Consider the following 23,737-nt stretch of genomic DNA (forward strand, 5'->3'; position numbering starts at 1 on the left):
TTCGTTCAGCGTTCTTGCATTACCAAAACTCTAAGTCTTCACTCCTTTATATAGAGATGTGAAAGAGGCGTTGTGAAATTGCCAGCGCACCAAAGAGTCGTTGTTGAAGCTTGATCTTTCACCAATGATATTTTGCCTGATTTGGTTGTTGTCCTATGAAGAACCAATTTGAAATCCATTCCTTATCCAAAGGAACATCTATGCAGGCGAAGCTGTATTCTGGAGCTGTTTTCTTGTCTTGTAGCGTGGACACAAAACAGAGTAGTGGAGAACGTGGTTGTACAATTCGTACAAAGTACAATGTCAACGCTTTCGTCCAAATTGCAAGCACATGCCTTCAAACACCTTTGAAATGACCGTTGCAATGTTCCACTAATTTTCTGCTGTGTTTTCGAATCCAATGGACAGCTTTTGCAATGTAGATTCTTCAATCTTTGAATCTTTTGCAAATCTAGTTGATCTTCAGCTTCTGGTGAAATGACTTCTGATGAGGCAGCTTCTGATGATGCAGCTTCTGATGAAGCAACTACTGCAACTTCTGATGGTGCAGCTTCTTCAGCTTCTGATGATGCAGCTTCTGATAATGTGGCTTCTGGACCTCTTGTACGTCTTCAGGAGCACTATTCTTCAGAAGCGCTATTTCTTCAGGAGCAGCTTGACTTCAGGAGCGTATTGCCTTCAGAATCACCTAAGCTTCATTTTCTTTTGCTCTTTATTTGCTCATTCAGAACCAATTAATGATGTAACTTTTTAACTGTGGTCCTGTACACTTGAACAAATATTAGCTAGTCCAATTTACAATTTTTAATACCTTGTTATCATCAAAACTCTTTAAGGTTCATTGTTAAACATATTTTGTTCCAACAAAATACACATTGCTATTTTGGTGTTAATTTTCTAAAAAAACACTTAAAAAGGAACGGAGGAAGTAACTTTTTCTATAATAAAGATCATTGTTGGTGTCATTAAAAAAAAGAATTTAGATTATATTTTTTTTGTTATATTGTTGGTGTCATTGAAATAAATAATCATGATTAGTTTGGTTTGTTATAACTTGAAATCAACAAAAATTTATATTTTTAGTTTTAATCCAAATCAAAATTTCATAAAAAAAACACGGTTAATAATTTTCAAACGTTAGCGCAATAAAAAGAGCGGAAAGACGGGCACATGAGTGCCCGTCTTTTCGCTAGTCTATAATAATGGTTCCATGAATAGTTAATAAAATTCTATAAATAAGATGAGTAGTAATTGTTACAAATTGTTGGAGAAAAAGTTAGTAACTAACAAATGTTTGATATGAGAGAAAGATAATATATTAAATTTATTGAAAAGAGAAAATGTGTAAAAAAATAGGAATATATCAATGGATTAAAATGAGGGTACAATAGAAAGAAAATGTGCAAAAATACACTTCGTTATTTTGGAGTCAATATTTCAAAACGACACTTAAAAAAGAATGGAGGGAGTATATATCTTTACTATTCTATATTATATATATAGAAAAACTACCCCTTTTAGCACTTTTGGGCTGAATTTTTCTTTCCAAAACAATTGTCACTTTTTATTTTCAAGAACAAAAGATGATTCAATATGTTTGCTAGCCGCTCTAGTTATAGTCTATAACTACTTAAGCCCCAAGAAATACATCACTAGAATGTTCCACAAGAAACCATGTGCTTTAGGTCAGAAATAAACTAGAAGGCAGCTCGTCCAGGAAGCAAGAAGCAGCAAAAGGAGATGTTGTGGAGTTGGCACGACCGTGTGGCTGGTGGCACGGGTCGTGCCAAGTCTTTGACTTGTGTTTTGGATTTAAAATGTTGGAGGCACGAGCTATCTCTTCAAGGCACGGGCTGTGTCTGTATTTTTGCACATAATCTTCATATTTTTAGCCCAAATCAGCTCCAAATCATATTTCAGATTCTTGTTTCCTTAAATCATGCTAAAAATCCCTTTCTTTTGTTCCAAGACACAATCTTTCACCATCTGATCCTGAAATATAATAAAACAATATTTTGAAGTAAAATAATTCTAAAAGCAAATAAAAATGCATAAAATCTAAATAAAACGAACTAAAATAAACACTTAAAATCAGTAATTATTGACTTATCAGCAGGATATTATGGTAAACCGTAACAATGATATAACTCAAAACTCATTTTCTTTGCAACTCATGAATGTTACAGATAAAGTGGTTAGAAATAACTTGGGGGCTGAACATGATTCTATTTTATATCCGGTAGCAGACAAATCTTTAGATGTTAGTAGCATTGTTGTTGCACCTGATGCTACTGTTGATCCTACGTTGCAAAATGATTTGAACTTTATGAATAATTGGTTGGCCAAGGCAGCAGAGAACGACACACCATTTTTGCCGGTTATTTCCAAGTCGCAAAAAAGAAAGTGAACAAAATGCGTAAGGCTGCTTATCAGACTCGTTCTCTGGGTCCTCCTCCGTCTTCTAAATGAATATTATATTTTGGAACATTCGAGGAATTGGTAACAACGATTCCTGAATTGCTTTTCCTGATATGTGTAATTTAAATAAACCTTCTTTGATGTCATTGCTGAACCCATAGTGCCATATGATTCTATCCCTCATTGGTTCTGGAGAAATATTAATGTCACTCATTTACAAAAAAAAAAAAAAAAAAAAAAATCGTAATCTATTTTGTGTTTGTTTATCGTACTAAAATTATTTTTTTAAAAAAATAATTTAGTTTTTTTCGTTACAAAATAACACCAATCTTTTGAAAGTTATTTTCTCTCTTAGCTAAATAGGATCTTTTGTTACAAAAGACACAAAAAGATAAATATATGTTGAGGTTTCAATATATTAAGACGGGGCAAAATTGTGTTTTGATATGTCATTAATTTTCATAATTAGAGAAAGATAATAGATTGAACTCATTTTAACTTTTGAACAGGTCATTGTTCTAGTCCCCCCCAATTCAAATTTATTAACTTTTGAACAGGTCATTGGTCTGTTCCCCCTTTCTTTCTTGTATTTCTCCTTTTGATTATATATTTTGTGTGGTGCTACTTGCATCACTTGGTTATGTGTCGCACTACATGCCAATTACTCTATTTTATATCAAATCTTCTTCTATATTTTATTATTCTCAATAATCTTTTACGTATAAACTCAAACTTTTTTTAAGGGAAAAACTCAAACTTATATATACTACTTTGAAGTTTGACGTTAGTATATTTTTAAAAATATTGCTACTTTTTTAGAGAAAACTATATCTTTCTGAAATTTATATAGGTAAAACCAATCTTATTTTACAACTAAAAAAAAAGGATTTTGTGTAGATTCATTTTTTTTTTTAAAGAATTTTATGATATGTACGCATGTTGCAGAATTTAGATATTTTCTTACCTTACAAATTCAAGACACTAACATGAGGTGAGGAGTTATTCCACATGCACTGTGGATTTGATAAAAAAAAAAAAAAAAATAAGGTGAGGATGCCCAAATGCAGGCTCACTATTTGACCGATACCATATTTAGGTCCCTACCATAATCCTTAACTGTCTATTAAACTAACGGGCAAGATTGAGACGACGATGTAAGAAAATCACGATAAAATATATTTTCACTAGTACTAGTATTTTCTTAACAATTTAAATAATCTTTAAAAGATGCATTGAAAATCAAATCAGTGATACTTTCGGATCATGATTTGACTGTGGTTGAACAATTGAATCAAGCACAATTCAATTGGTTTAACAAGACTAAGGTAAAGTTTGGATCAACCCAATCGACGACGGATTGACTAATTCACAACTGAATCTGCCGATATGGTCCAATCTATAAAACGTTAAAGTTTTTATCTTGAAGGAAGTAATATAAAGTTTTCTTCATGCAAGTCAATGTCTTGTCTGTCCACTTCAATATTTTCCATTGATTTCTAATATTTGGTAGGTCTTTCTTTTTGGTAGTTTAGGTTTTCTTTATATATGTCATGCCAACTTAGGTATTTTTCTTTTTCAGCCCAATCACCATCAAACAAAACAAACTATCAGATATAGTAAGAAGACATTATGACCAATATCCGTTTGTGTGTGATAGGAAAATACCAAGTATATACACCAAAATGAATTGTGGACATAATTGATTCAAGTACACAAGAATACATCCAATCCACAAAATACTTAACTAATTCACCTTCTTTCGCCATATATAAATAATATATACAATGGTCACGCATATTAATTAACTAAAAAATTACAAGTATATAATAGTTAATGGAAAACCTAGGTGGAAACACCATGGCAATGGCTTTCATTCCTGATTCAGAGTTGTTGCTGATGGTTAATGACAATGCCAAGCTTTCAAGAGAAGAAGAGAGACGTGAAAATGCTGATGAAGAGAATAGACGAAAGGACCTTGCTATCAACAAGTGCATGGGCGAAAAAGATGCCGATTTAGATGCAACAATTGCTCGCTATGCGGAGACTTTAAAAAAGTACAACTTACGTAACTTAGGTAGGATTTTGGTGCTTCATTTTCTTCTTCATTAATTTTTTTCATTCTATTCACTAGATCTGTATGGTATATTGTTTCCCTTGGATGTTTAAATTCTTTGTTTTCTTCACATTTTCCTTTCCAAAACTCTATATCCGCTTTACTTTAACCCTACTTCTTCTAATTGATAGTAGCAGGGATCGATTTTGTTAGAGAAAGGTTTGAGGGGAAGTTCTCCTTTTTTATTTGATCTATCTGCCTTGTTTTGAGGCTTTTGCCTTGGCGGGTTTCAAATCCCCCGCTTTCCCAAACCTGAAAAAGTTATTAAGTTATCTATTTTTATAGATAATCAAAATGCATTAATAAGACTACAAGAGGTACCCAATTTCAAATAATTAAAAGTTACAGCAATTGGATACGATTAGGGACAATATGACTAGACTGGCCAACAAAAGCTTATAACCTAAACTACATCAAGCACGAGATAGACAGAGGATCGGCCCAATAATTTTTAAAAGTAAGTGGGGCCTAAAACAAGGTTGAATATATATGGGTCTTTTTATTAGAATATAAGGTCATTTTGCTTGTAAAATGTATTAAAATATAATTTAATTTTTTGTTGGGGGCTTAAAGCGAGGGCTTTGATGGCCTTACCCTTGACCCGACTCTAGATAGACAAATTTCTTTTAAATAGACACTACTAAAAGTATTTTAGAAGTCTATTTTGCTAATTAAGAAGACTAGACTTTAGACTACAAAAAAGATTTATCAGACCATTTTATTCAAATAAGTATGAATCTATACTATATAAAAAGAGAATACATAGATTTAGGTTGACTTTTTTACGTCTAATTATACCCTTAAACAAATTTGACTATTAAAATGCTATTTTATTTTACTTTTAGAGGAAAATGCTATTTTGTTGGTTTATTAAAAGAGATAAAAATTTATACTATATTTGTTATATTGTTGATACCAACGAAAAAGATAAGTATAACTTGTTACAATATGGAAGTGCAAAATATATATTATCTATGTCTATAATTTTGATCAGAATTTCATAAAATATATTGCTCATAATTTTTACGCATTAGCGCAATAAAAAGAGCGAACAGACGAACACAAAGTGTTAATCTGAACACTAGTAGTGATAATATTTATTATTATATTGGATTTTATGCATTGTATTAAATTATTTTCATTTTATTTGACGAAAAAAATTTCTTTAACTGAAGTGTATTAATTCACATCAATTTTTGAAATATTTAAATGTATTATTATAAAATATATAAGTGACAGTTAAAACATAACAGAATCAGTATCTACCTATCTAAAACTATTCACTTACTTTTTTTTATGAGGATAACTGTTCTTCACTTACTAACGTGAAAAAAAATTATATTGAAGGCTATCCCACTAATCAAGACTTCAACTACGACAAATTAACATCATTATGTCATTTTCACTTGAACAATGCGGGTGATCCATTTGTTGGAAGTAGTTTCTCTCTGAATTCAACTACATTTGAAGTTAGCGTGCTTGATTGGTTTGCAAATCTTTGGAACATAGACAAAAGTGAGTATTGGGGATATGTCACAACCGGTGGAACTGAAGGCAATCTTCATGGAATTTTAATTGGGTCAGTTTTTCTACGTACAACTTGTTCATATATCTAAAATAATTAGTATATACAACATGTATAGTACACAAGCATAATTATTGATTTATACATTTGTATACAGGAGAGAACAATTTCCAGATGGAATTCTATATACTTCACAAGAGTCACATTATTCGATATTCAAAATAGCAAGAATGTATAGAATGCACTGTGTGAAGGTTGGTTCTTTATTCTCAGGTGAAATTGATTGTGTTGAACTTGAGGCCAGTCTACTTGCCCACAAGGACAAACCAGCCATCATAAATCTAAACATAGGTCTCTTGTCTATTATCCATGTCTAACTATATATTCGCACTGCACCATTTATGCTTGCATAATTGAATAAAGTTTTTAACACACTTAATAAACTTAAGCTTAGACCCCACCAAAAAATTGACTTGGGCTAACGTATATTTTTTATTGCAGGGACAACTATGAAAGGAGGTATTGATGATCTTGATCTTGTAATACAAACACTAAAGAAATGTGGTTTTACTCGTGATCGATTCTACATTCACTGTGATGGAGCTCTATTTGGAATCATGTTGCCTTTTATAAAACAAGTGAGTTTAAATTATTTACACAAACTTTTTTTTTTTTTTTTTTAAATTCTTTGGTATCCTGTAAGAAAATTTATTTCAAAATAATTAAATATAAAAAAATGATATGACATTAAACGATTGAATGTTAGGTATCATATCCAACAAAATTCTAGGATACCAATGTATTAATTCTTCTATTTTAACAAAATATTTGTTGTTTTTAAAATATTGGGTTGAGTCTAACTCAACCTTACAAAATCAATTTTTAAGGTGAAGAGTGTCATCCTTTACATTACTGACAACAAACATTTTCATATAGGAAAAAGTATTAACACAACTAATTGAATGAAAATTATTCAAATTTACTTGAAAACTATTATTATGTAGAATTCTTAACTCAAGCAAGGCTTCATGTTTAATTTAAGGATATACCCCATATAAATGATTACTTGATCTCATCTAAAATATTGTTTTAATGATTTTACAGGCTCTAAGGGTTAGCTTCCAGAAACCTATTGGCAGTGTAACTATTTCAGGTCACAAGTTTTTGGGATGCCCACCTCCTTGTGGTGTTCTGATAACTCGTTTGAAATACATCAATGCACTATCTAGAGATGTTGGCATTATTGCTTCAAGGGATGCCACAATCACAGGAAGCCGTTGTGGGCATACTCCAATCTTCCTTTGGTATGCTCTGAAAAAAAAGGGTTTAATAGGACTTAGGAATGAAGTGCATAAATGCATAATGAATGCACGATACTTATTTGATCAACTACGTGATGCTGGAATTGGTGCAATGTTAAACGAGTTTGGCAACATATAGTTGTATTTGAGAGGCCCCTTGATGACGACTTCATTCGTAGCTGGAATTTGGCATGCAGTGGGAATATTGCACATGTGGTAGTGTTACAGCACATTTCTATTGAAATGTTGGACACCTTTGTTCATGAATTTATTGAAAAACGATCCATTTGGTCAAAAGATGAACAATTTCGGCCTCTATGCATTGCAAATGATGTTGGTTCCAAAAATTGTGCTTGTTTGATGCACAACTTATCACATTAGCTAAAATTTATGTGATGTTCAATAAATAATTGACTCAGCTAACAGGGTCATCGGTCCTGTAATATTGCATAAAAATAATTAGTTCTTGTATTGGGGAGTGGGGACTGTTTTCTTAGAAATAGACTAGGTCACCCATATTATCGTTTTTTTTTATTTTTTATAATGATTTGATTTGTTACTATTTGTTTGTTGTTACACTCTGATGAAGGACAGAAATTGTATAGGAATAAAAGTAAAATAAAAAGATGGATTTGGGGAAAGAAATGGTGAAAGAAGGCGTCACACTCACTTCCAATCCAAGAAGGAATGCTAAGCTAGGAGGAATCGCCACAATGGTAAGGAAGCCATTGATAAGATTCGATAGACAAGTTCTAATCCAAGAACTCAAAGAGGAGAAAACTCTCACTCAAAACACACATAGTGTAATTTTTATCAAAATTCTACATATCTTATTTCATAATAAAACTTACAATTTATAGAGCTCTTGCATGAACTCAAAGGACACTAATAAATTAAAATATACCTAATATTAATCTAAAGAAAATAAATAAATGGCTGATTAGCCTTACATTTATTAAAAATAGAAAGAACTAAACAAAAGCACACGTAACATTTTATTAGGAGTTTCTGTAGTGCTTTCCAATCCAAAGAACCAGCCAAGCAACACCAATGAATAGCCAAAATTGATTAGTCTTAAAATGTTGAATGCTGGTTGCTTCAAAATTCCATAACCGCTAGTTTATATTTGCCTTCTATATATTCAAATGAATTCAACCATTAATATATCAGCTGCATCAATTTAATGTGAGTTGAAATCATGCCAATTACAATTCAAAACCGTTGAAGAGCTAGTAAACATCATATGCCAATAACGATTATGCATTGTCCGTACCAACTGAGCTAAGCTCACGAGGAATAAAATTTGTCATTTCTCAATGTTCTTTGGTTTTCTTCTATTTGATAGATTCAAATTTTATATTTCTTTCTACATTTTTTTTATTTTTTGCTTATATATTGTATCATTATAATATTCACACATTGTGTCATATAATAACATGATAACCAGGTGGATTATATGTTTCTCCTCTTAAAAGATTATACGCTTCTTGACAGAGCAATTTGAAAAAAATTCTTAAACTTTGTTTTCTTTCCATTTTTGCATGGAACACTAAATAAATAATATTTTTGTATGGATCTGGAATAGACAATATGAAGTGGCAACAATAGTGGCCAGGCATGGTCAGATATTGATTATTCTTTGATAATTGTCTTCTTCTTTCTTGAATGTATTGAAGTTTTTTAATTTCATTAATTCGAGAGATTTAGTTTTCTTGAATCAGAGCAAACTCGAGAAAGAAGATATTAGATAGTTGAAATTTTCAAGAGAATGTGCAGATAACATGGAAAACAAACACCTGGTGAACGATAAAGGCTTAGAAGTGATGAGATGGAGATGTGAGTGGTGGTGTAGTATTATGGCACAATCATGTGTGGCAACAATATGATTAACATTACTACAACATATTGAAAGTATTGATTAAATATCACAATATAGACTTTACATTGATAAAAAATTTGGCAAGCATGATTTTTTTAGTGTTGATTAATCAAAATTCAGTAGTGGATTGCTACAACGTATTAAAAGTGGACATATATCATCTCTTATTTTTTTTTACCAGGTTCAATTTTATTTATCAAGTAGGTGTATGCTATTTCTTTTAATTCTAATAATTTTGTCCAATATATATCATGAAAAAGTAAACCACTTGAAAAAAACATATCGTGTATGATTTATACACATTAGCGCAATAGAAAAAGCGGACAGATGGACATTGAACGCTAGTTTTAATAATATTATTGGGATGTTGCATATGGTGTATTGTGAGTTTAGGGTGGTAACAAAGTTGAGATGACTTTTTTACCACATGATATGATGTATATTACACACTAATTTTGTTGTTTTCGTTTTAAAAAATAAAAATAGTTATACTAACTAGTTAAACTAATTGTTTTCTCATAGACTATATATAAGTGTTGCATACAACTTATTCTCTACTTTTTACTTGTCAATAGCTTCAATAAAAATATGATATTAGAGATGATTATTCCGCTAATTTGTTTCTCAAAATTTTTTAAGAAGATTTTGTTTAAAGCTTCATTGATCTATTCTATTTATCTATTGGATTCAATAGCTTCAATAAAAATATGATATTAGAGATGATTATTCCGCTAATTTGTTTCTCAAAATTTTTTAAGAAGATTTTGTTTAAAGCTTCATTGATCTATTCTATTTATCTATTGGATTCTTGAGATTTTTTATCGTCAATTTTAATTGAATCACTTTTTCTTTCTATCAATCCTTCCAAAAAAAATTCTTTCTTCCATGTCTAAACCCGACATACCTTTTTCTTCCATTTCTAGCTTGAAAGATTCTACTAATGGTGTGAAGAGTGACCAAACGCACGTTAGAAAAGCATTAAATGAGTGATTGCATTTTAAAGTGCCATGTGTACTATTGTTTCTATGGAAGCCAAATGCTTATAATAAAGATAACTCGAAAGAAAACTAATGCACACTTGATGAAAAATTAAAAATGCTAAATTCACGACTGCTGTGCAAGTCATTAACCTTTGTAACATAAATTCATGGCTACAATTTACTTATATCTCATATACTCACTATAACTCACCAGACCTATAACGTCCACACTAAACGTATCTAGAAAGTTTAGCATGTGCATTATCTTTAGTACTGGATACATTAAAATTTACAACATAAAGACTTCGAATGAATATCATATACAACAATACGCGTTCGTACAATCATCAATACAATACTACTCGTCCAAAACATAGAAAAATACATCCTTAAAGTCCATAACATCCAGAAGCGGGTACGAACGAGCACTTGCTGATTATCCATCCGGCTACAAGCTTGCTAAATCCTGCTATACCAACCTGCTGATTTGAAACAAATAAGGATTGGGATGAGAGATAATGTCTCAGTGAGTTCTACCTAATCCTATGCTATAGGTAACCTAGGGGAAAACCTAAGGTCACCACGTGTCTACTATACAACCTGTCGGTTTATTATACGTGTGTGGATCATGCTTACCTAGACGGTCGTGCATACTAGATCCGTCATAGGCCTTTTGTATCTTAGTTCATAAGTCTTGTACTATACATGTCATGGCGGTCAAGGGAACATAGGACCGCTTTGTCGAGATACGATAAACGTATCAAGACGGAAACATAAGTCATTCATGACACGATCTTAAACTGGACGATCGGGGAGTTACTAAGACCGTCGACAGTATATCTTCATAACTTGTCCTATTGCATAAGCTTATTCTTATCTCGAAACATATCGTAACCATATCATATTCAACTTTATGTTAGAAGTTAGCATGTAACAAACAACATTATCTTGGTTCATTTTACAGAGTGCATCGAGTGGAGTAACCCCGAGTACATTCCCTTACTTGACCGATGAAAACCTAGCTAAGGTACATTGGACTCCCTTAGTGACGTGTGGGCCTACCTTGCGGAGCGTATCCCGTTTCCCTGGCGAGAACCTCTCGTATCCCCCTTGATGTGGATAACGTAAAGGCACGACACCTACATCTTACTTTATAGTCTTGACTATATATGATAACTTGTCTTAGTATTTGCTTACTTAGTCATTACCTTAATCTTACCTTCATACGCCCTATATGACGTGCTAATTTATGTTCTCGGCTAACTAAGTCGAGGTTCTAAGTATTCACCATGCCTAGACATACATTGCTACCCGATATAACCATATTCTCTCATGAGTGCCATTATTGTTTGAAAACATGTTCATATGTCTCATGCAATTTCTATTAAAAACTCATTTGTGATGGTGAATTAGATTCTTAGAAATGGAGGGTTTTCTTTAGGTTAATTAGCGTTAAACAAGTGGTTTCAGATGGCATACAAGGCCCCAAAGCAAGCTAATAGTGGAACTTGGTATGCCATTTTTGCCAAAATTTTGCTATCAGCGAAATGGCTCTGTGATGGTTATCTGGAAATTTGGCTATTAGCCAAATAATTTGGCTATTAGCTAATTTCGCTAATAGCGAGTTTCTTCATTGCAGAAGTACAGAAAATGCAATTTTCAACATTTCACCTCAATCCTAAGCAACCTAATGCACCATAATCATCCAGGACACATGAAAACTAAAGCAAATGAAATGCATGGCTCAACAAACATGTTTCCAACAACAATTTACATAAAAGGGTAGTAGCATGAGCATATATAAACTAACATTCATCAATGATTTCTCACACAACACAACCAACCATGGGGTAAGGGTTCTATCTAGAGAACTCACATAGATTTCTGGGAACTTCAAGCTCCTAAGCATCTACAACCAAACCTTAGAACATGCAATGATCTCCAATGATGATGATCTCTCAACTTGAGAAGTTCTAACTAGTTTCACTTGCCATAATCTTCATGTACATCCGTCATTCATGCCTTGCTCTTGCTAAACTTGTGAAACTTGAAGATTGGAAAGAATGAAAGAGGGTTAGGGCTGAGCTTCCTAGAGAGAAGAGGGAGGAATTCTGATCTTAGGAGTTTAAGAGAGAGAGAGAGAGAGAGCAACTTGAAAAATGAAGGTTTCCACTCCAAACACATTTATATATTCTTCCCGCGAAAGTACCCAAAACACCCTTATTCTTAAACACGCATAATTCGATACCGGTAATTGGACGTGTGTTTGATCGTCACTACATGATCACATTGTGCGTTGGATAATCTTTCACGGACATTTATTCTCTGACACACATTGCTCTGATACAGTTCCAATATTGACGAGTGGGATATTACACTCTACCCCCTTAAAAGAAATTTCGTCCTCGAAATTTAGAGATTCCTCAATAATTGCCGCGACAAATACTTAACATCTCCGGTTCTAGTTCTATGGCGTCCGATTATACCTGACCAAAAGAGTTTGAAGTATACTTCTCTCATCAATAACAAGTAACACATCCTGGCTTAATCCACATATTATCGAATATGATCCTCTTAGTCCTGAAATTCTCCTCAAAATCTAGGATTATCTTGAAACACCGTGTCATACCCCAAATTTTGACCAGTTAAGGTTTTTCCGCTTTTTAAATCGGTCATTTTGTTTTTACTCGTATTTTAAGTCAGTTGAACATTTCTATTCGTATTTTAGCTCGTTAAAATATTTTTAGTCGTATCTTAAATAGTTAAACTTTTTTTATTCGTATTCTAGTTGGTTAAAACATCTTTTATTCAAGCAATTAAATATTTTATCATTTAATTTGATTAGTTAGTTAGAACTTTTCTAGTCGCAATTTAAGCAGTTATTTATTTATTTTTTAATTGTATTTTATGTTTGTAGTTTTTATCTTATTTAGTTGTTATTTTTTTATTTTGTTTATTATTTAGTTTTAGTGTTTAATTTATTTTAATTCTCTTTTTTTAGTTAATTGGTCATTTTAGTCATTTTGTCCTCAAGGTTGTTGCTGCCCAAGTTAGGGGCACTTTGGTCCAGTGAAATTTCATTTTACCCTAATTAATCACTATATATAGTACTGTTCCAATCATTGGAGGGGGCAGCACTGAATTCCATAAAAACACTATCCAATTTCGGCTGTACAAAGAAATGGATCAAAACTCTTTTCTTCTCACTGTTTCCTCAAGAACACATTCGACCTTTTTTCCAGATCCACTAAGAACAATCATCAACAATACAAACTCACTTTGATTTTCGAAATCCATTCACAAAACTGATCTGATCATCATAACCAAAACCATTCATCAAAAAAATCACAAAAAATCATAATAAATCATCACTGTTTATTTTCTTTTGTTCGTTACAACAACACTATTTTCCAGAGATTCATACACATCCACACAACCGATTCATGCATAAACAACACAACTTTTTTTTCAAACCAAAATGAAGTTTGTTTGATTTCAACAAGGACACATCAATAACAACATACAAACTCGAAACACCGAGCCATCATTTTCGTGTTCATATAAACCACAACAATCTGAATCGGTCAAACAGCTGCAAACTCGTTCCTAACTCGGTCCAACACATACAAACCGCTTTCAAACAGAAACAAACCGATCTGAAGAGTGAAGCAAACCGTTTCAAGCGAAGATCCAAAGCCGAAGCATAATAAGGAAGAAGAAGCAGGATCGAGTGAAAACGAGAAGGATTAGAACCGGAGCTAAAAGATTTTAGAAGTTTTCCATTCAATGTTTTCCTCCTTCGATTCGAAATTAGAGGTAACTCGTTCTTTTCTCTTTCTTTGACGCGTGTTGTTGTTGCTTGCTGTTCATCTTTGCTAAAAACATCGAATCTTAATGTGTAGATCTAAGTTTATGCGGTGTTTGTTTGTGAAAACTTGTGTGATTTTCGAAACGAGCGTAAAAAAGGAATTCAGGCGATGTGTTTTGTTTCTAAATTGGCGGAGTTGCAAACTCCGGCGCGGTGGTGCTACCACCGGCAACCGCGCCGGAAAAGTTTTCCGGTGACTGTTATTCTTTTGCAGAAAATGAAGAAGGTTAGAGAAAGGGGAAACAAAAATGATAAAAAATAAACAAAGAATATGCTTATATATACTCCCTGTTGGATCGGTTCGGTTGAACCGACCCGGTTCCTGAACCGATCCAACCTCTCTTTCTGTAAACCGGTTCTAAAGCCCATCCTTCTCAATTCTGCGGCCCAATTTCCTTTGTGTGTGCATGTTTCTGTTTGCTTGTTGCACCCCCTTGCATGCATCCTGCACCCCCTTCCTGCATCATATTTTATTCTACTCATCTTTTTTTAACTTCTTTCAAAATATTCTTGCACTTCCTTTTAAACTCATTTTGTGACATATAATTCCTGCATCTTTTTAACGCTTTAACTTTCATGATGCTTTATTTCATTTTGCTTTGATATTTAAAAGAAACATTTCATGCATTTTAAGTATTTTTACTCTATAATATTTCTTTGTTAATTTTGCTTTATCACTTCAATATTTACTACATGCATTTCTTTGATACTTAAACACCATGCATTATTGTTAATTTATATGTTGGCTTTAAAATCATTTTTTGCATTTATTGGTTGTTGTTTCGTTTTGATTTTTGATATCAAGCATTCTTAAAACCTAGCTTTAAAATTCAACTCTAGTCCTATGCATTTTAAATTCTTCATTCCATGATATCTCTTGTCAATTTTGCGTTAATAGTTCAATTTCTATTTTGTGCATTGTTTTAAAATGTTAACATCATGCATTCTAAGTCTTACATTATCTTGTTATATTGGGTTTGCTTTAATTCTAGTATAGTTTCATGCATCTTTTATCCTTGCAATTTATTTCATTCTCGCCAATTTTTTTTTAGTGTGTATAATTAGGGAAGTGATGTAATTTTCTTTTGTGCTTCTTATTTCTCTTAGAATGTATCTAGGAAGGGTATGTAATAATGTAGTAATTGCACACACCGACACAAGCACCGACACAACACCGCTTTATTTATCGCGTTACGCTCGCTTTATTTTTTCACGTCGCTAGCTTTCCGTTAGTTTAGAAAAATCTTTTTATCTCGGAAAAATCAAACAAGCAAAAAAGTCAAATCATTTTCTTAATAAACCTTGGATCCAAATCCAAGACATTTTTTTCCTTTATTTTCTTTATCAAATTTCTAATGAACCTTCAATGAACTTAGACTAAATTTCATAAATAAAATGAAACAACCTCACTCCCATTTTACTCTTCTATACCTTGAGGTCTCGCAACCCTTCTTAAAACCTTTTTTCAAAACAAATTAAAATCAACCTAACCCACCAAAAATATTTTGAGAATGAACTACGGTGGTTTTGATCCCTTTTAAGGGTACGTAGGCAAGGGTTTATTCCTTCCAAATCAATCAAATAAAAAACAACAAAAATCATCCTTCTTCTCCCTCCATTCTTTCACTTAGAAATTCTTTAGGCATTATTTTTTTCAAATAAATAAATGAATTTAGCACAAAGATAAAGTAGGTAAGAGGTTACCACGGAGTACCGTGGACGATGCGGGTGCCTAACACCTTCCCCAATCGTAACCGACCCCTGGATCCAAAAAGGGTTTTTAATCTCATTTTTCCCTTCCCAAGAATAAAATCGAGAAGTCCAAACGATTGAAGGTTCAAAACCAATTAATGGATTGACACTCGAAAATCAATGGTTTACAAATTGGCGACTTCACTGGGGATCCTACGCGGGTTAAACCCCCCTTACTTCCTTTATTTTGTGCTTTATTTGTTTATGCTTTGTAAATAATTTTTACCTTGTTACGTGAGGGGTGAGAAAATAAACCCTATACTCGGGTTTGAGTGCAACATAGGAATAGGACGGGGTAAAATCATAGTGACATACCAAGAGCATTCTTGGACCATGTTTACAAGTGATAACCCTACTCGACGGAGGCCTCACGGAAGGTAGTAGTCTTGTTGTCATGAGCATTCATGTCAACGTTATTACTTTCAATGTGAGTGTCCGGTGAAGCCGTGGGCCTTAGTAACCCTTAACCCATCTTGGCCTTTTTAGGACGTAGTGCGGTGGCTGAACCAAGAGCATTCTTGACTTTAGTCGTCAGGCGATACTACACTCAAACTAGACTTCCTTGTGGATGATATTGGACTAGGAGCATTCCTATACACCGATATATTCATAAGGGTAGTTGTAATTTGGGAACTTGGTAGAACCCGTGATACAAGTACATTTGAAACCATAGTCCTTACCAAATGGCGTTGTGACCCCTAAACTCCAACATTGTGGACTTACCCCCCATGTATTCTATGATTCTTTCCATGCATACATGCATAAACAATTTTTTCCATCAAAATATCGAAGGATTTAGACAAGTTTTTGTAAACGGCAAAGGTATGAACCTTGTAAGAATGAACACCAAGCAATACAATTTCAAAAAAATCTTAACTAAGATTTTGCTTTTGTCAAAGAACTTTGCCCTTGGTTTCGTTCTTACCTCTTGAAAATGGAACCGATTGCAATATCTTTACAAATCTTCAAATGAAACCAAGTTCATCTGCAATGTTTACAACTCACCTTGACAAATCCATCGATAACAAAAAATTGTACATTTTTGCATAAGCATTTCATGCATCATGTGCATTCATAGTTTCTAGTCTGTGTCTCATACTTTGTCTCTATCTACAAAAGGTCAATCCATCAGTCTACTCGCATCTACAACACTCGAGCAAATCAGAATGGATCATCTTGAACAAGAGAACCACAAGCTTCGTGAAGAGGTGACAACCCTCCGGGCCGAAAATGAGATTCTGAGGAACTTAGTGTTATACCCTAATTTTGGACCTAAAAATACTTGTTCAATTCTTCTTTTCTTGCATTATAAGTCATTTGATATGTCTCTGATCAATTGCATCTTTCTCTGCATTTTATTTCAATGTTATTTGCAAAATTCACATAAAAGGGTATTTTAGTCATTTCCTATGTCAAAAGTCCTTTCAGTCTTTTAAAATTTTGTTTGAGTCTTTTTAAGTAGTTTGAATAAGTCTTTGTTTCATTCTATGTCAAAACCCTTTCCAAAAATTGCATTCGAAGTCATTTTGAGTCAGTTTTGCCCCTAGGGGCATTTTAGTCTTTTCAAGTGTCAAAGCTCTGTTTAAACCCTTAAAATTGTCTCTGAGTCTGTTAATTTTGCTTGTATAAGTCTTTGCTTTAAACCCTTGTTAAAAATCCATTTTAAAATTCGCATCTGAGTCATTTTCAGTCGTTTTAGCCCTAGGGGCATTTTGGTCATTTCACACGAAATTTCGGCAGAGAGGTACTTTAAAGTACCTCATTTAAGCCATTGGTTCGTTTTAGTCCGTTTTGTCATTTTTAATCGTTTCACTTTACGTTTAGTCAAATTACCAATTTTAGTCCAATTTTATTTTTAGGTTTTTTTAAGTCCTCAAAAGTTAGTTATTTGCATTTTAGTCCATTACTGTCCAAGTCATTAGTCCAAGTCCACATGTCCTTTTTTCATTTGTCCAGGTGCCACGTGGCATCATTTTATTGGTCCAGGCATTACTGCATCAGCCTATAAAATCCAGTCATCACAGGCCTAATCATCACACACTATTTTTTTTTTTTCCACTTTCCCCATTTATCTTCTGCCACATCACCACCTCTAACAACTTTCTCTCTCTCTTTTCTTTTTCCCTCTCCACCGTAACAATACCAATCCACCACCGTAACTAATTTCTCTATCTACTCCCTCCGCCGCAACAACTTTTTCCCTCACCTTATTCCGCCGCAACAACCACCATCCTCACCACACAAAACTCCCTAACCAAATCATCCACCATAACCGAAACAATACAGATTCCAATTCCGTTCAAATCATTATCACAGAAATTCACACAAATCATCAACAAGAACACTGAGCAGGTAAATAGAATCTGAAGAAAGAAGAAGAATAATGGATCAATTCGCGTCCAGCAAACGGAATTCACCACTTACCTAAGCCGTAATCCTGCAATGGACTTGTGGAAAAGGATGCGAATCGGATCAGGTCTTTGAATCGCGAAACAAGAACGAAGAGTTCCGTCCGTAACAACTTTCAGATCGGTTGAGAAGTAGAAATTGCAAGTTAAAGCTGGACCGGTAGGAATACGATCAGAAAATCAAGAGGTAAGTGCGTCCTTCGTCATTTCTTCGTTTTATCCTCTCTGGTTCCCAAAATTTTCGTGAGCACTTTTGTAGATCTAGGTTTTTTTTAGTGGTTCGTTCGAAAAACTAACGGCGGATTAAGGAAGAGGAGAAGAAACCGAGTCCATCGGTGTAAAATTTTTGCGAAAAAGGGACTCCGGTGCGGCGGCGCTACGGCCGACCACCGCACCGGAGAATTTTCAGTCTTCTTCTCCGGTCACCTTTCCGACGTCTGGTTTTAGAGTGAGAAGGAGAGGTTTAGGTTTAGAGAGAGAAAGTTAGGGAAGGAATGACAAAGAAACAAGGGGTTTGGCTTATATACTCCCTCTTCATAAACCGGTCGGGTTCTTTACCCAGGACCCTGACCCGTTACAAGCAAACCCTACCCGTTCCTTGTCTTGGATTGGGCTTAGGGCCCTTTGATGGTGATTTCTTTTCCTGCTGTGCGTTTTTGCTATTCTTGCGCTGGTTATTGCTTTTCACCCCCCCATTATGCTTAGAACCTTATGAAAAAATCCAAAAAAATTCATATATGCTTCTTGATGACTTTGTGATTTCTTTTGTAATATTTTTGCACTTGAGAATTGATAAAAAAATATATGTGTAGTTTTTTACTATTCTTGCTAAAATTTGGTGATTTTCTTGCATATTTTTAGCCTAAAAAAGTCTTTAACAATTCCTAAAGAATTCCTATAATTTTCTTTGTACTTTTTGATCAATTTTGACATATTACATGTCAAGATTGATCAAGAAATACTGGAGGATTATTTTTACTTTGGTTTATTGTTTCTTTTTTCTTTTCTTTAATTTTTGTCGAAAATCTTGATAAAAAACTTGTAAAAACCTTGTGATTTCTTTTACATTTGTTTTGAGTGATTAGGACTTGTTTCTTGTGACCTTTTGTATGTTGAAAACTGTTAGGAAAAAATACATGTGCAATTGTGAGTGATTTGTGTTGTTTCTTATCATATTTTGTGAAGCCTTTTTGCACGTTTTAATTCCAATATCTTGGCTCATGATAATTGGTACTTGATGGGTGATCTTAGGGTGTTATTTGTTGCATAATGTGTAGTGTTTGGTGCTGTTTTGAATGGGTGATAATTGGTTGCTTAGTTGGCAAGTTATTTGTCATTTTAATATGTGAATTGGTGCAAAAATAGACCTAGTTTCATATCATGATTCCTTGGCTTATAATTTTCTTGTAACTCTCACATTGGGGCTGACCCCAAAACTCTTTGGAAAAATGTTACAATGTGAGGGCTATGGGTCTTTTGTTTGCTTGGAATTTTGGTATCTTGTTAGATGTATTTTGTCATCTTTCCTTGCCATTTTATCATGTTATCATGCCTTATTTCTTTGTCAATCTTTTCTACTATCACATGCCTATTATTACTAACCATTTGTTCATTTGTTGCATACACCATGAGCATCCCATATTCTCATCCCTTTCTCCACTTTAATTTCTTGCACTTTAAGTTTCAATTTCCATACAAAAATTAGAATGTAACACTTAGGAAATTCTTGTATTTTACTTTCATGCACTTTTAATTTTCTTGGCAAAGAGGCCATAGAATGTATCTAGGGTATGATGTAAAGGACAATGGACTCTAAAGATGTACACCGACACAAGCACCGACACATGCACACACACCACTATAGCTAGAATATGCATGTTTAGATGTATGTTTAGGATTGTATGTTTAGATGAATGCCTAGGACTTATACTTAGAAAAAGCCAATTTTCCAAACAAATGTGAACAACTTCACTCAAATCTTTTCCAAATAAACCTTGGGATCCAACATCCCATTGAATTTTCCTTTTATTTTCTTAATCAAAAATCCAATGAAAATAATCCTACTTTGACCATATTTTGCAATTCACTAATTCAACCTCACTATTTCCTAATCTCATGCCCTTGAGGCCTCTTTCTATTCTTCAAACTCCATTTCCAAACTTAAAATCAACCAACAAAAACAAAAACAGTTTTGGAAGAGAACTACGGTGGATTTGATCCCTTAAACGGGTACGTAGGCAAGGAACAAAATTCCTTCAATTCAAATAAAATAAAAATTCAAACACATTTTTCTCCCTCCAATTCTTCACTTAGAAAACTTTTAGGTGTAAATAACATTTCAAAATAGCATTTAAAAATAAAGCGCGTGCGTAGAAATTAAAGACGGTTCCTATAGGTTACTATAGTCGTTATGGGTGCCTAACACCTTCCCGTAGCGAAAACAACTCCCGGACCTCGATTCTCAAGGGTTTTGCTTACTTTTTCCCTTCCCAAGAAAAAATAAGATATCACCGGTTTAAAAGGTTCAAACGTAATCAATGTTTGACACCCGAAAGCCAAGATAAAACACTTAGTATCTTTAATGACGGTTGTACAGAGTCAGCCATTGCCTCTTCCTATCGGTAGCACTCAAGCTCAGACGGTTGCCTCCACTACCCCGATTTCAACAGTGTTTGCTAGTACTCCTCAACATGCTACGCTGGAAGGTTATCTCTGGAGTACACCTTTAAGTTCGGGTGAAGTATTCTGTTCTGGTCTCTCTAAGGTTCAAACTCCTTTTGTGCAACGGACAAAGCCTATCCCTCAACCGGGCCCTTTGTTCCCTCAAGCTACTATGACTTACTCATCACCGTTGATTCATACTACTCAGCAGGGCCTTGGGCCAATCTATCACTCAGAAAATGTGGTTGCATACGACCGGATAGCTGAACTGGAAGAAAAATTTGACAGAATACAGTTGGAATTGAAAGCTCTTCGTGGGAAAGAACTGTTTGGGAAAAATGCTTATGATCTTTGCTTGGTTCCTAATGTCGTGATACCACCCAAATTTAAGGTCCCTGATTTTGAGAAGTACAAAGGGAACACTTGCCCTGAGCTTCATTTGGTAATGTACGTGAGAAAGATGTCTGCTCAAGTAGGTAATGATGAACTCCTTATCCATTGTTTCCAAGATAGTTTGACTGGTGCCGCATTGATATGGTATATGAGTCTAAACAAGGTTGATATCAAAACTTTCAGTGATTTGTGTGAGGCTTTCGTCCAACGATATAACTACAACTTGCACTTGGCCCCAGACAGAAAGGAACTGCAGGCCATGACCCATAATGATAATGAATCCTTCAAAGCTTATGCCCAACGTTGGAGAGATTTCACCGAACAAGTCCGTCCACCTCTGGAAGAGAAAGAGTTTACCGAGATTTTCTTGGAGACTCTGGGTCCGTTCTATTTTGAGCATATGCTTGCAAGTGCATCTGGCAATTTTGCAGATATGATGATCGCGGGCATGCGTATTGAAGAATGGGTCCGAAAAGAACGTCTGGTGAAAGAAAGTGTTCCTACTGATGATTCCGAGGACGAAGATCAGAAAATGAGTGTGGTGGAAAGTCAGCCTCAACAACAGTATCTTACTTATCACCCTGTTGCTGCTGTTATGCCTGTCAAAAATGTTGTTCAAAGTTCGGGTTATCAACCCCAGTTTCAGCAATATCAACAACAACCTCGACAACAGGCTCCAAGAACTCAGATTGATCCCATTTCTATGAAGTATGCAGATTTGTTCCCAAGGTTGCTTGAAAGGAATTTGATCCACACCAAGGCACCTCTTTCAGTACCAACAATATTGCCAGCAGGGTATAGAGCTGATCTTTCTTGTGCCTTCCATCAAGGGGCATCGGGTCACGATATTGAACAATGTTTTCCATTTCAGAAGATAGTTCAGAAGTTGATCCGAAAAAGCCTCATACCTTTTGAAGAGTTTGGATTCGAATATGCCAGTTAATCTGCTATCGGATCTTGGAACCTGATGTTGATACAGGGAATGTTTAGCTGCAATTGGGTCTTTGCTGATGTTTATTTCTACTACTTATCTATTTAATTAATATGTTTGTTTGTTGCTTTATGTTTTTCAAAAAAAAAAAAAAATCCTTTTGTCCCACCCGAGACGGAAGTGAACTTATTTAGGGCTTTTTGCTTTATAAATTTTCATCATTAATTAAAAGGTCGCTTTGATCCCGACTTTGTTTTTATTTTGTGCTTTTTTAAAGAAAGAATTAATTGATAAACATCAAAAAGATGGATATAAATATATTCATCTAGGATTAATCCAAATAGCAGTTAAACCTCTACATAGGTTAGGATTAAATACCCCTTTACTCTTAGTATTACGTGATACAAGAATTAAAGATTTTCATGAATCAACAATAGCTACATTAGAATCAAATTTAAACAGTGGACCAGCATACTTTAATTGTCATCCCAATTTTAGTATGAGTCTAACTAATCCTTTTACCCCTAATTCATTAGCTATTTGTGTGGTAACTCAGGGAGATACTTTCGTACCAGGAGTTGCTAATTTAGATGTAATAAGTAGAATCACTTATAAAGTCTCTAAGGTTAATTATGACTTTAAATCATTAAAAGCAACTTCAAGAAATGAAACCTGTATTATAGAAGCTAATCTTAACAAAACTATGGTAATAACCCCTAAGATATTAACTGCTTCAGAAATAATTGAAAAATTACCCGAGGAATGGGTTTTACAAAATATAATTAAAAATGACAACCCAGAATCTAGATCTATTAGTCATACTATCCAAGATAGAGAAGGATCTGTCATAATTAGAATGAATAGAAGTCAGTATCATAGATATTATGGGTCCAGCAGTATTAGTTCATCATCTAGCACGCAACCTTCAGCGTCTAGACGATCTGTGGACTCAACTATAAGGGTAGGATTGACTGGAGTAAATTTTGAACGAGCAGTTCCGGTTCCCTTATATAGACAAGAGAGGCCTAGGTCGCCATCTAGATCACCTTCTCCTACTAGGTCTCAAGTTTGTAATACATTAACAAAAGAAGAATCGTTTGAAATAGACAAAGATTGGATTAAAATCAACTTTATGGGAGATCATAATAAACTAAAGAGAGAGTGGTATTTTTCCACCTTTAGTAAAAAATTAACAAATCATTATTTAAAAGAATTTTATGATTTCTTGAACTATCACGAAATTAATATTAATTTTTTCACATGGTTCGAATTATACTGTTTAGAGTATGAAATACCTAATCCTTATACAGATAAAATGTTTCTTGATACTAATACTAGAATGACCACCCAGTGGAAAACTACTAGTAAAGAAATTATTATTTCTACACATCCACCTTTAGAACCTATTATGTTAAAGGTTGAAAATATGGAATTAGAAGCTGCACCTTTTAAAACAATTAAAAATCCTGATCAGCCACCAGCGATTACCACTAGAAAAGATTTTTACC

The 23,737-nt window shown here is 34.0% G+C and overlaps 1 protein-coding gene and 1 pseudogene across 2 annotated transcripts; both read left to right on the plus strand.

The window, feature by feature from the left end:
* The first annotated feature begins 4,212 nt into the window (after positions 1-4,212).
* On the plus strand, positions 4,213-8,218 carry LOC146929188 (alanine decarboxylase-like; annotated as a pseudogene). The gene is made up of 5 exons (XR_015005971.1): positions 4,213-4,492; positions 5,879-6,110; positions 6,214-6,407; positions 6,558-6,694; positions 7,161-8,218. The product of XR_015005971.1 is annotated as an alanine decarboxylase-like (transcript).
* Positions 8,219-16,946: 8,728 nt separating this feature from the next.
* LOC146929189 (uncharacterized) lies at positions 16,947-22,488 on the plus strand. The gene is made up of 2 exons (XM_085701233.1): positions 16,947-17,086; positions 20,805-22,488. Exons 1-2 carry the CDS (start codon positions 17,003-17,005, stop codon positions 22,239-22,241), a joined length of 1,521 nt encoding a protein of 506 aa, XP_085557359.1. The 5' UTR covers positions 16,947-17,002; the 3' UTR covers positions 22,242-22,488.
* Positions 22,489-23,737: the final 1,249 nt, after the last annotated feature.

The sequence above is a fragment of the Medicago sativa genome, chromosome 4 (genome assembly GCF_051527215.1).
Source record: "Medicago sativa cultivar Bolivia chromosome 4, Bolivia_mono, whole genome shotgun sequence".
NCBI lineage: Eukaryota > Viridiplantae > Streptophyta > Magnoliopsida > Fabales > Fabaceae > Medicago > Medicago sativa.